Source organism: Zalophus californianus, chromosome 13 (genome assembly GCF_009762305.2).
Source record: "Zalophus californianus isolate mZalCal1 chromosome 13, mZalCal1.pri.v2, whole genome shotgun sequence".
Lineage (NCBI taxonomy): Eukaryota > Metazoa > Chordata > Mammalia > Carnivora > Otariidae > Zalophus > Zalophus californianus.
Window position 1 is genome coordinate 14100808 of NC_045607.1, and position 13990 is coordinate 14114797.

General features: G+C 45.2%; 1 protein-coding gene across 1 annotated transcript in view; it reads left to right on the top strand.

Annotated features, from left to right (window-relative positions):
- Window positions 1-13990, top strand: part of CDK5RAP2 (CDK5 regulatory subunit associated protein 2) — a 176367-nt gene that overhangs the window by 27809 nt on the left and 134568 nt on the right. Inside the window, 3 exon segments of the mRNA XM_035723765.1 lie at window positions 1020-1130; window positions 4586-4662; window positions 11704-11827. Of these exon segments, the coding sequence (XP_035579658.1) occupies window positions 1020-1130; window positions 4586-4662; window positions 11704-11827 (312 nt within the window).

A 13990-nucleotide genomic window follows, 5' to 3' on the forward strand; every position in this document is an offset into this window, starting at 1 on the left:
GTACTTAGTAATCATGCCTCCATTACTTCGATTTATTAAAGAGTTCCCCAACCATTTTTGCCTTCAGATTGTTAAGATTTTTGAAGAGTTCAGGCCTGTTATTTTGCAAATGTCCTTATATTTGGCTTTGTCTGGTGGACTCCTTGATCAGGTGCAGGCTAAAAGTTGTGGGCAGGAACATTTTAAATGAAATTGCTTGCTTTCAGTGATTCATTTCAGGAGGTGTGGCATGTCACTTTGTTCTACCACTGGTGATATTTAATATATTCCCTTGATTTAGGCAGTGTCTATTGGATTCCTAAATTGTAACGGTACCAGGGCGCCTGGGTGACTCAGTCCGTTAAGCATCCGACTCTTGATTTCGGCTCAGGTCATGATCTCAGGGTTGTGAGATTGAGCCCCGTGTCAGGCTCTGTGCACAGTGGGGAGTCTCCTTGAGATTCTCTCTCCCTCTCCCCATGCACTGCATGCTCTGTCTCTCTCTCAAATAAGTAAATTTTAAAATAAATAAATGTAACTAGCTTTTCTTTTTGTAATTAATAAGCCATCTATGGGATAATATCTTGAAGCTGGGTGAATATCATTTTCTCCGGTGATCTTTTATCTAATGCTTTTAGCACTGGTGATTCTTACCTGAATCAGTTATTACTGTAGTGGTTGTATAATGGTGGTTTTCTGTTCCTTTTATTTTTCTACATTTATTAACTGGATTTCTTTTGTAAAGAAGAGATTTGCCTCTTACTTTCCTTCCGTTTTCTTTCTTCTCTTTCTTTCCTTACTTATTTACCAGTGTGGAGACATGAATCCTTTCCTCAGTCAGAATCATTCCAGTGCTTGGCTTGTCTTAAATTTGGCTAGTGAGAACCACTTAATCCTGGCTTGGTACACTTGCAGCAGAGGGGAGTTTTCTGTAGTATTTAACATTTCAGTCCATTCGTAGCCTTAGGAACTATGGGGATTAATGCAGGTACCATGCTTTAGACCTTGCTTTCGATAACCCTTCTGTGCTTATTTTCCAGCAAATCACTGAATTGAAGAAAGAAAACTTTAATCTAAAGCTCCGCATCTATTTCCTGGAGGAAAGAATGCAACAGGAATTTGATGGCCCCACCGAACACGTCTATAAAACTGTGAGGTCCCACTTCTCACTGCCACCCCTGGTGTCTTTGCTCATAGTCCTTCCCAGCAGAAATTTAATTAATATTTGTTCTCAGAGTTAGCCTGAATAGACAGAGCTGCTTTCATTTAATTTGAATTGATTATGGATAGCATAAAGACAATAGGATGACCTTAATATTAAGCAAAGAGATACAAGATTCATTTTAAGGGAATCTTTTCTCTCGTTTTAAAATCTGAATTCTGATTTACTATCTTTATTTCCGTTGCCTTTTCTAAATTATTTATGACTTAGATAAAAGCAGTGAAGTGGTAGAATGTCTTTGGAATTGCAGACTCCAGGTAACTACTGTTACCAACTAACTGTAGGCAGGTCAACTCAGCTCTCTGGGCTTGCTTTCAGAGGGAAGTGATCATCCCTCCATCATAGAGTTATTTGTGTGGATTAAAATGAGATGACAGATGAAGAGCCCCAGCACACAGTCAGTGCTTGACAATTGTTATCATTGTCTTACCGAGCTTCCCTTGGCAGCCCAGAGTTAGGACTGTCAGTTTTCTGGGCTGTGACTCTTCTGGATTCCTTGTGTACTTGCTTGTAAACTGTCAGAAAAACAGCTGTTCCTGTCTGAAGTCTCAACCTGGCGGCCTCTGCCTGAGAGTGGAAAACAGAACTTGGCCTTCTTGAAAAGACTTGAGTACAAACAATATCTTAGTGCCCAGTTTTTGGCTTTCTCCAGTAGATTAGCTGTTGGCCTGGGAATTATTCCATCTTTTCTCTTCTGAAGTTTGCACGTGGAAACTTTTGAAGGGGGGAAAAGGACCTCTCCTTGAGTTCCAGCAGATGAACTTAAATGGCCTTGTCTTGAAGAGGGATTGTATTGTACTTCTGAGGCTTTTCAAGAATTGAAAAGGCCCCTTGTCCCTTAAGACAGTTTTTTTTCTGTAGTGTGGGGGTGGAAAGGCAATGAGAATATCCCGTTTTCTGGAAGGGAGTGAAGATGCAATCACAATTTGAAGGAAAACCAATAGTCTAAAACATTTTATAGGTAAGTATGGTTACATACTTCTAGGGCGATAGGGAGGCAAAGTGTGTTGATTGCTTGCTCTGTGTCAGGCACTGTCCTGGGCATTTGTACATTCATCATCTTAATTTTAATTGTCAAGACAGCCCTATGCAGTGGAGATTCTCATCTTACAGAAGAGGACACTGAAGTTCAGGGAAGATCAGTAACTTGCTTGATGTCACATAGCTACTGTGAGGGGTGGATTTTGAACGTAGACCTGCTGACCTCATTGTCCTATGCTGTTTAGCTTTTTCTTTTTACACAGTCTGATTAGATGACCTGATTTAATTGTACTTTTATTTCAAGTTTTTAGATAAGTGCATGGCTCAAAATTCAAAAAAACATCAAAGGAATACACTAAAAAAGACTTTCATCTACCGTTGTCTCCTAGTTCCCCAGATCTAACCGATATTGTTAATTATTTATGTAGAGGAATTTTATGTATACACAAGCAAGTGTGTGTGTGTGTGTGTGTGTGTGTGTGTGTGTATGTGTATAAATCCCCTTTTTACATAAACGCAGGCACATTCTGTTCTGCACCTTGCATTTTTCTTTAACAATATCTTGGATACCTTAACAGTGGTTTAAGAGCTTCTTTATTCTTTTTTATAATATTACTCCATTTTCAGCTTGTACGGTGTCTTGGTTTTTGGTTTGGAAACTAATTATCACGTGTATAAGTTTATAACTTGAGGGATTGGGCTTGAGAAAAACAGCCTTGTGGACACGTGAGTCCTCCATCCTCTTGTATCCCTGTGTTGGGGTGCCAGTTAGTTCGTCAGAAAGCAGTTTAGAATATCTGGTGTCAGTTCCTACACAGAAACTCTCTGCCCTTCCTAGAGTGGAAAAGGAACCCTCTTTCTGAAGGGTTTTCACAGAACCAGTTGAAGACCGATGCACTGGCATGCAGTGTCCTTTCTGCAAAGATCAGCTTTTTTTAGAAAAACTTCGGCCTCACAGATGACTTGTTTAGTTCCTGTTGTTGACAGTGAAGAAAATTTTGCGCCCCATCTGCTAGGCTCTTCTCATCTGTTAGCTCATTCGCTCCTCCTCGCATCCCCCGTGTCAGATGGGCTCGTATTGTTCATTTGACGCTTGGGTGGCCCAAAAGGAGAAACTACTTTCTTACCTCCTGGACTTGTGCTTCCAAGGACGATTACAGGCTGGTGTTTCCAATTTCATGTTTGATGCCAGCACGAAGCCAGGGCCTGTGTCTGCCTTTGTTTACCACGGTTTCCCCAGTGCCGAGCCCCATGCTTGGCCTGTGACAGGTGATTGGTATATATCTGTGACATGACAGAAGGAATAAATGAGCAGCCACTGACTTACGACAGTTTCCTCCTGGTAAAGAGGGGAGGCAGAATTTGAACCCCTGTCCTCATGAACGGATTGGCTTTCATTCCAGATGACTTCTCATTCTGGGGTCCTTGTTCCCCCAGGGCCGCTTGGCAGAAAGGTGGGAGGCATGTCCCCTGAGATTGTAAATTTTACTGGAAATGGGATTTTTATTTAAAATAATATGCATGTATTATGGAGTAGAATGTAAAATTGGCATGAATTATTAAAACCAGACAGGAACAAGATTTCAGAGAAATCCTGGGTGTATAGCAACCCCGTGCAAACTACACACTCAGACCCCAGTCTCTCCTACTTGAGTTCATCTAATATTCTGTCTGGAATACACTTGTGGACTAGTTTGGGCAGCGCACCACTGCCCCACTGTCTCACATTGCAGTCTGTTTGCCAGAGATTCTGTCTTTGGGTTCTCACGTGAGTTAGAAGCCCAAGGCCACGTGTGACTCCTTTCATTCCAGTCCGTTAAGAGGAGGATGGTTGGTTGGAGAACACTGTGGTGTCCCTTACAGACCTGAGATCTTACACTGAAACCACTGAAATGAGATGGGCAGTGATGTGGCCTCCCACTAACCATCCACGTGTTGTGGTTTTTTTGTTTGTTTGTTTGTTTTTGAAGCTGTAACATGTTCCCACTGCTATAGCCACCACATGCGTGATTGTAAACAACCAGAAGTAATTGCCTTGGAATGGTAAAAGCAAACTGCAGAATTGCTTGTAAATTTGCTTGGCGGAGGGCAATTTTTAAATCAGCCTCACTTGTATGACATTTATGCCTCAGTGTTTGAATGCTCTGGCTGTTAGAAGCTTGGAAAATTTACATAATTGTTCCAAGTCTTGAGAAATCCAGGGTTTTCTTTTGAGACCACCAGTGTTTAATAATCCCCTTCTCCATGTGCCCTGAGGCTAATGAGGTTTTGAATCTAGCATCTGCCTATTATAGGCCCCATGTAAGTTAGTCTGTGCTGAAAGCAGTTTCCCCACTGCAGACGTTCACGTTCGTGTGTTCCGTATTTTTCATGTTTCTTTTCTCTCCTGATCTTGACTGGAAGAACATCGAACTCAAGGTGGAAGTAGAGAGTCTGAAGCGGGAACTCCAGGAGAGAGAGCGGTTGCTCATCAAAGCCTCGTGAGTACCTGTCATCCTGTCACCAGCTTGCAGGATGCCTGGGGTCCCGGTGGTGGAGGCTGGTGGGGCAGTAGAACGCAGTCTTGCGCTTTCTAAGCCAGTTTGCTCCCGCTGGCCCCTGAGGATGCCAAGGAGGTGTTCGTTTTTATTTATCTTTCACCAGACTTTTGAAGTGTAATATACTTAACGGGGAAAACGATTCCATTTTAAAGGTACAGCATGATAACTTTTCACGAAGCAAACACAACTCATGGGGCTACGATCCAGATCAAAAGCCAGAACATCACCAGCCCCCCAGAAGTCCCCTTTGTGCTCCCAGAACTTAGCCTTCTCCACCAGGATAACCACTGTGCTGACCGCCGATAGCATCATTGCTTAGTTCTGCCCGCTTCCGAACTTTATAGGAATGGACTCGTACACTCTACACGCACCGTTTTGCACCTGGCCTCCTTCCTCGGCACTGTATTTGTGCGATCCGGCCCTGTCCTGAATTCTAGTGGTAGCTTGTTCATTTTCATTGCTGTGAAAGCCCTAGGGGCTGGCGGGGGTCCTGAGGGACTCCCGTGGTGAGTGAGGCTGGGCACGCAGAGGATAGGGCTTTATTCAGAGTAACTCGTTTCTGTATCTGTTCAGTGCACTGGGGTTTCTTGTAATATTTTGTTTCAAAGAGGTGTTCTGCTGAAAACTATTATTTTAGTTAATCATGTAATTAATTTAAATATTTATTGAACAACAATCCCAGTTTAGAGACTACAGTCTGTGACTCGATTAGGTTATCCATTCATTCATAAACACTTTCTGTGTGATTGTGCCGTATACTGAGGATTTGCAGAGACCTCCCCTCATGCCGGTGGCTCAGCAAAGACTGGTGAGTTGTATCACACACCTGGAGTCTCACGGAGGCACAGTGACAGAGGGCGTTTGGGGGTCCAGTGGGACACCGAAGCGTACAGAGTTTTGCTCCGTGTGCGTGGAATAAGACTTCCCAGGGCTGACCCACCAAGGATGTGGCTGAAAGCTTAGGTGGAAACGCTTCATTCGTCACAGGAGCTGAGCTCCTGCTGGATATGGTGGGCCAGGAGCATGGTGTCTTTGGTTTAGGACGTAGCTGCACCGCTCTGGGCCAGGCCATATCATTCCTTTCAGTGCCACACAGCTGGCCGCTGGAAGTTGGGCTGCTGCTGGCTTTGAGGAGCCTAGAGGTTCCCGGGCTTCTCTGAGTTATGGCGGCCCTGCACACGTGCTATTTTCTGAACGAGTGAATGAATGAGTGAGTGAACGAGTAAATTAGAGTAGTAAGTTTTTGTTTTGTTTGGGTTGTTGTTGCTATTTTGTTTTTGGTTTTTTTGTTTTTGTTTTTGAAGCCCATCATTTCTCTGGCAGGAGGTCAAATTCACTTTACCAAGCCTGGAAGTCGGTAGTAGAATTTGAACTTGGTTTGTTTTGTCCCTGCCTGCTACAGGTCTTGGCTAGGACTTGTTCGCAGGCATTTACCTGCGGGAACCCAAACTCACAAAGGCTGCGTACTCTCTTCCAGGCCACACAGGGCTGAATGGTTTCAGGGCTCGTGCACCTGTTTGTATGTGTAGGTTCTCCAGGCTGCCCAAACACCTTTTTTGGCCTGACCAGTTTTATTAATTTATCCAGCAAATATTTATTAAGCAGCTGTTGTGGGCTACACTGGACTAGGTTCCCGGGGGTGCAGTGGTGATCCAGACAGACACACGTTCTAGAAGGGACGATGGCAATAAAATACTTGGAATAATAAATGTACGAATCCAAAGTGGGAAAAGAGCTGTGAGAAAGATAAGAGGAGCGATGAGTGCTAATGGAGTAGGAGCAGACCTGCAAATGGAGATGTGTGACAAGGAAGGGGCCCTGAGGAGGTGGCGCTCAGGTGAGATCCGAGGAGCCCGTAGGAATTAACTGGTGTGCGTGTAGGTCTGAGGAAATATGGGGAGTTTGTGTGGGGGGGTCTCCCTCTTGTCCTGGAGGGTCTTGAGGCCACAGCAGGATTATCCCAAGATAAATGGAAAAGAGTCATGGGTTTTGAGCAGTGGACACAAGGAGAGTTTAGTTTTGTGGAGGTCACTGTGGATGCTGAGTGGGAAGTGCTTGTTGACAAGAGCATGAAGGGAGACCAGTTAGGAGGCTAGCCTAGGTGTTTAGGTGAGAGACTAGTGATGGAGATGGAAGGGTGGGTTAGAAAGACATTTGGTGAGGAAAATCAACAGGGCTTGGTAATGGATAGGAAGGGGGATGTCAGGGATGACTTCTAGGTTAGGGCTTGAGATCATGAGCTCTGTTTTTAAGAATGTTTACAGTGACTTAACTGTTCTAGCTTTCTCCCCACCAGCTCTTTATCGCACACACTGCTCATAGATACTAAAAATGTTCTGTTCCTGTTGCTCTAGCTTTGCCCCGCTGACCACTTCTGCCTCCTACCCCCTCCCAGTCCAGATGTCTTCCCTGTTACTTACCGGACATAGAGGCTCATGGTGAATCCCACATGGCTGCCCGGAGCCTGCATTTCAGTCTCTTCACAAGCTTCTCTGGCATAGATTCACACTCCCATATGTGTGCAGCACTTGACAGTTTGTTTATTTATTTATATCTTTTTTTTGGAGGGGGAGGGGAAGAGCAGAGAGAGAGGGAGAGAGAGAATCTCAAGCAGGCTTCATGCCCAGCGCAGAGCCTGACACAGGGCTCAATCTCACAATCCTGAGATCATGACCTGAGCTGAAATCAAGAATCTGACACTGAACTGACTGAGCCACCCCGGGGCCCCAGCACTTTACAGTTTATAAAACACTCTTGCATCCATTTGCATGCTATCATTCTCCTGGGAGCTGGGCAAATCTTGAGGAAAACCTCAGCTTAGAGAGTTGGGAATTAAGGCCTGGAGAAGGGAAGGACTGTGATGAATACCCCGTCAGCCGGGTGGTAGAAGCTGGGATTTGAACACAAGCCCCTAACTTCTGGTCCAGCACTGGTTTCGTATTCTTTTTTTATTTTCACGTGTGTGATTCTTATTTCTCCAACATGACTCTGTGTCTTCAACACCAAGACAAGAGCCTTTTCTCCTTCAGCGGAATATGGGGCTTCTCAGCCATTCCTCCTTTGTGGGGCCTTTGTGCGCTTTGCCCGCCGTAGGACAAGCACAGTGTCTACCATGTCCCTGCGAAATTGCCTTTCCCTTTCCCCTAACTGCCCAGCACCTCCAAGCGTGTGTGTGTGGTACATTCTTGTGGTGCAAAGATAACCTTTATTAATGCTCTCAACTCCCTTTTAGGCTTTTATGGTGGTGGTTTTTATGGTGGGCGGGGGCCGGTGGGAGATATGGGATCTGTCACAGGAAAAGCCCCTGCTTTTTCTCAAGCACTATAATTAAAATGGAAAGAATCAAGAGGAAGTGTTGGCAGTTAAAAGGGGTAGCGGGGCGGGGGCGGTGGTATTTATAGAAGGTTCTTTTTTGTATTAGGTGAAATACTGGATTAGACCACTTTGTGCCACCCTTGCCTCGCCTTAGGTCTTGCTCTCTCTCTTGTCTGTTGGCCCAGATTCTATCAGGAGAGACAGGGTAGGGGGAGTGAACTGGCATTTATTGAGATCCTACTTTGCCCGAGACCCTGTGCCAGGCACTTGACACACTTTATCAATTCTACAACAATGATGTGAGGCAGCTGGTGTTCCCATTTGAGTGCGGAGAAAACTGGGGCTCAGAGGAGTTGGAGGGGGCCTGCCCAGGTTGGTAACAGAGCTGGGATGGGTCTGGCTTTGGAGCCCACTCTGCCTTGCTGTGGAGTAAACATGCATGTGTGCTGGCTTTTCATTGCTATATTTATCAGTTACAATAAGGGGACATTAAAAACAAAAGCAGACATATTGTCGGGAGTAAATTTTATCTCTGTAGCTTTAAAACACAAACAAAAATAACAATTCCATTAGTAGAGGAAAATTGCACCATACTGCCGAGTATAAATTTTATTGCTACAGTAACTGTAAAATACAAAGATGATAAATGAAAAGTTGGACCATTTATTATTGGGAATATATTTTATTGGTATAACTAAAATGCAAACAAACTGAATAATACCAGTACTTGGTAAAAATTGTAGTCTGCCTCTTGACAACGTATATGATTCTGACTCTGAAACACCAAGGTTCGATCCGGACCGATAGGAAGGAGATGGTGTATTTGCCCTCGCCGGGCAGGGGTTGGGGTGCGGGTTGGGGGAGGTGGGGGTCGAAGGAACCGTTCCCTAGAGGAGGCTCTGTAGAGCCCAAGGGCTAAAACCCTTGCAGTGGTTAGTGGGAATTCAGGACTGGAAACATCCCATATCCGAGGCTCAGGAAGAAAAGCCTCTACTCTGGAATTATTTCAGCCGTATGTAAGACCTCTTGAGGAGTGATAGAAACGACTGAATCCCTGTGAACTCCAGACGGCGCTGATGGAGAAATGAGCTGAGGGAGTGGGGGCCGAGGACATTTCATGGCGTTAGTCAGGAAGTGGCAGTGGTGGCTTGGTTCTCGGCTCAGAGGGGTAGACTGAGGCCTGTCATAGCATCCCAGCAGAGGCGGTGGTGGCCTCAGGGACAGCAGGTGGCGCTCGGATCAGAGAGGAAGGGGCACCTTGCAGTGGCCACCACGGTGTTAGCACATGAGTTCTCAGAGGCTGTCCTGTCTGTAAGAGGTGATTCACCCAGAGGCGCATTGAGGACATATAGAGTTTACTTTTGGAAGCAAATCTGTGTTCTTTCAGCGTCCGTGTTCTTTCTTTCAGTTGTTCACATTGAATTCCATTCAAATGATGTCATGACACTGGGGCCTTCTGAAGGCTTATTGGTGCAAGGAAGCACGATATGAATAAAGTCTTTATTTGCAGGCAACTCATGTTTGATACTTGGGCAGCAAGTATGGCCCTCTTGACTTTCCATTGTTCTCAGTCAAAAATTCACATGGCCGGTACATGTGAGTGTCTGATCACATGGTTCTTGGTTGGGAAAATTTTATATACCCCTAAAGTAGGGCATGGGAGGCTAGTGGTGAGTAAATCTGTTCTGTTGCAGTTTTTTTGAGAAACCAGCTTTAGGTGGAGCCATTTCCTTTATTATTTTGCCTTCTAGAAACCTGCAATCATTTTAGAAATCTGATGAGAACTGCTGTGAGTATATGTCTCACAAATTCATATCTGACACTGTTTTTCTTTTGAGGAGAACCAAAATGAAAGGCGTCCGTGGTTGCGGTCCTGGGTCTGATTTTGGTGTGTAATCCCCACCACTCGTCGTCCACTGGACAGAATATTCTGTGGTGCCACAGCAGTGTGAACTCTGCACTTTACGGAGTGGGGGCTGCTCGCGCAGACTCCTCTCCTCATGCCCTTAGTGGTAGCTGGTGCTCAACAGACGGATCATGCTGTATTTAAAATGCTTTCCCCTCCGGTTGGCAACAGCTGATGTATAAAAGCCCTTGATCCCTCAGATTTATTTTTGTGGCATGCTGCTCCTTTGCACGTTGGTTTGTTAGACCGTCTCTCCCCTTCTCCCGCCACTAGTGGAGGGGTACTTTGTTGGAAGTGTCCTGGTGGGAAATTTGGCAATAGCTTTCAAAAGTCTTAGACGTGTGCTCACCCTGTGACTCAGTAATACCCTTTGTGGGAATTGACCCTAGGAAATCACTAGATAATAAACATACAAGGATGCTTTTATTATAGCATTGCTTATTTTTTTGTTATGTTAATCACCATACATTACATCATTAGTTTTTGATGTAGTGTTCATGATTCATTGTTTGTGCATAACACCCAGTGCTCCACGCAGAACGTGTCCTCTTTAATACCCATCACCAGGCTAACCCATCCCCCCACCCCCCTCCCCTCTAGAACCCTCAGTTTGTTTTTCAGAGTCCATCGTCTCTCATGGTTCGTCTCCCCCTCCGATTCCCCCCCCTCATTCTTCCCCTCCTGCTATCTTCTTCTTTTTTTTTTTTAACATATAATGTATTATTTGTTTCAGAAGTACAGATCTGTGACTCAACAGTCTTGCACAATTCACAGCGCTCACCACAGCACATACCCTCCCCAATGTCTGTCACCCAGCCACCCCATCCCTCCCACCCCCCACCACTCCAGCAACCCTCAGTTTGTTTCCTGAGATTAAGAATTCCTCATATCAGCGAGGTCATATGATACTTGTCTTTCTCTGATTGACTTATTTCGCTCAGCATAACACCCTCCACTTCCATCCACGTCGTTGCAAATGGCAAGATCTCATTCCTTTTGATGGCTGCATAATATTCCATTGTGTGTATATACCACCTCTTCTTTATCCAGTCATCTGTCGATGGACATCTGGGCTCTTTCCACAGTTTGTATAGCATTGCTTATAATACAATAAATAATAACACTGACATTTGAGTACTTTATAATGGGCTTTGTGCTTTAGAAGTATTTTCAGACAAACATGTAAAGTTAGAAATCTAAATTTTTTTCCATCTGAATGTTTTAAAAATAGGGGATTGAGGTATGTCAGCTGTACTTCAGTAAAAAATAGGGGATTGATTTAATACATTACAGTATATTTTACACACGAATTAATATGTAGGCTCTAAAAATGATAGAGATTTATATTTATTGACCCAGAAGGATGTTTATAGTATATTAAGTGATAAAATCAGATCATAGATACATGATTCTCTTTTTGTAGAGAACGTCTGTAAGGCTGTATGCTAAAATGTTAACTTAGTTCTTCTGACGGGTAAGATTATAGATGATTCTTTCTTAATTTGTGTTTATTTATATGTATTTTAAATTGATGTATACCTGGCATGTAATGTATATGTTTAAGGTGTATATGTTGATTGATTTGATACATTCATATATTGCATTATCTGTGTTTTTGAATTACAAATACTAATTAAAAAAAAAAAAAAGAACACAGGTCTATAGAAGTGATGAACAAATAGTCCTTGTCTCTCTGGGGCCTTTGAAATCCCTGTCTCACTGTCCCTGCGTGGATTTTACACTTTTGCCCCTTTTTGCAGCAAAGCAGTTGAGAGCCTCGCTGAAGGGGGCGGCTCCGAGGTTCAGCGGGCGAAAGAAGATGCTCAGAAGAAGGTGCAGCAGGTTGAAGATCTCCTGACCAAGAGAATAGTCCATTTAGAAGAGGCAAGTGTGGACACCCTGCGGAGACTGTGTTCTGACAGTGGGTTAAGAGTGGAGGGGGCAGAATTTTGTTCCTTTTACCCTAAACTTTCAGAGTTTCAGCAGAAACGGGAGCCACCCTTATGAGCAGCTTGTGGGTTCCAGCCCTGTCTTAGGCGCTTTGCGTATAGAATTTGTACCCTCACACCCTGAGTCCTGGCCATTGTCTTCATTCCTGCGGATGAGGACACTGACGTACAGAAAGACTGACTAGTCTTAAGTGCAATCCTGGATTTAAATTTGCACCTGCTGATTTTCAAGCCCCTGCTCTTGCGGCAGTCCTGCTCTTCTTACCTAGTTCAGGCCCTTGATTTTACAGAGGAAGAAACAGGCCTGGAGAGGGGGAGCGGCTCCCCTAACCCGCGCTAAGCCTGGAAGTGATTCTGCTTTGCAGGCTGTCGCGTGCCCACACAGCCCGGTCCCCAGTACCTGGCCTCCATCCCACGTCACCCCGGTGTTCACTGAATGCCTCTTCTTGGGGAGACATCTCATGGAGCCCCTCCTTCTGCTCATTCTCAGGCACTTCCTGTGACCGTGATGGAGGCAGGATGTGTCTTGGCTAAAAAATCCTGTCTCCTAGATGTTAAAAGTTTCTGTCCACATTAAGCAAGTATTCAGTGACACTAGTTAACTTCATTCTCGGTCTTTGAAGTCTCTTGGCCCATCTCCCATTCTCCACCTGAAAGCCTGGCTCTTCTTAGATACAAGGAGGGATGGCAGCACAAAGCGCTTCTGGGTGCAGAAGGCAGATGCACTGGTGCTATACTTTGCAGCCTAGAGTGGTCTTTTCCATTCATGGTGTTTGCACTGGCCCCACGAGGCTGTATAGATGCTAGGTCCCAAATACTGACGAGGGCACAGCTCTGAGAGGGAGGGAAACTTAGTCATCAGCGGTAGAGCTGGAACTGAAACAAGAGTCTTCCAGCCCCAAATTCTGAATTTTAATTAAAATGTCATTGTTGGTTCAGTCATCCTGTGTTCCCCGGGAAGCACCGGGGTGTTTTAGGGTGTCAGTGTGACTGCCAGACCATGCTGGGTTGACCTTCTGCTCTGTCGCTGATTAGCCTTGTCCCCTTCTCTGAGCCTCTGCTGCCTCATCTGTAGCGGTTGTCCTAACAGCCATGGTCCTAGCAGTGTGTGGGGGACCAGCCCCACGTGAGGCACCCTTCTCACACATCCTTTCAGTTCATCCCTTCAGGAAGCCTTGTGAGGTAAATACTTTTATCATTCTTTTTTAAAAACAAAAACAAAACCAAAAACATGATGACCCAGGCACAGACCGGCCAAGTCCCTTGCTCAGGGTCACACCGGCAGGAACGCCAGGTGCTCTGGCTGTGGAGCCTGCATTCTGAACTGCTGTGGGGTGTCTCTCAGTGCATAACTGTTTAGGGTTAGGTAGGGAACAGAGAGAAGATAAATCAGGCTCCTTGCTCAAAGCCTGGCATTTAGCAAGCACTCAGTAAATAGGTTTTGTTTGTTGTCTCAGAATATCGGGAAATGATTTTTCCTGGCTATCACTGCGCTTGCCAGGCAAGGCTCACGGGGAGGAGAGGCTTTCTCCCCCACCCAAGTGGGGGCAGTGATGGGGGCGGCACTGTGGGGAGAAGGGACAGGGAAGAGGAAGCCAGTGTTGCTTTGAGCTTCCTGTGATGCAGCAAGCCTTTGACAGAGCCTCAGAGCAACTCCTTGATGGGATGGTGGTGATCCCCTGTTTTATGAATAAGCTGGGGCCCAGAGAGGCTAAGTGACTACCCAGCGTCCCGTAGCAAGTCAGTAGGAGAGCTGGGTTTTGAACCCAGTTTGATTTGACTTTTATCTTTGTGATGTAGTCAGAGGCCGTGGGCACTTGGAGATCCAGATCTACCCCCAGGTCACTTTCCTGAGCTCCAGGGCCCTTTTCCCCAACGTGGGCCCTGCCTGCATGATTTAGATAATTTCCTTGTTGGCTTCTCTGAGCTCTCAGGAAGAACATAGTTTTTCACCACCGACGTCACCTTGGAGATAGAGAAAATGTACTTGCGAATTGTGTAGTCATCATCTTAAAAGAAATAGGGAGGGGGCGGTTGGGTGTGGGATGATTTGTATGGAGGTTATGGGGACTCCGGAATTTATGTATGTTTAAGTATT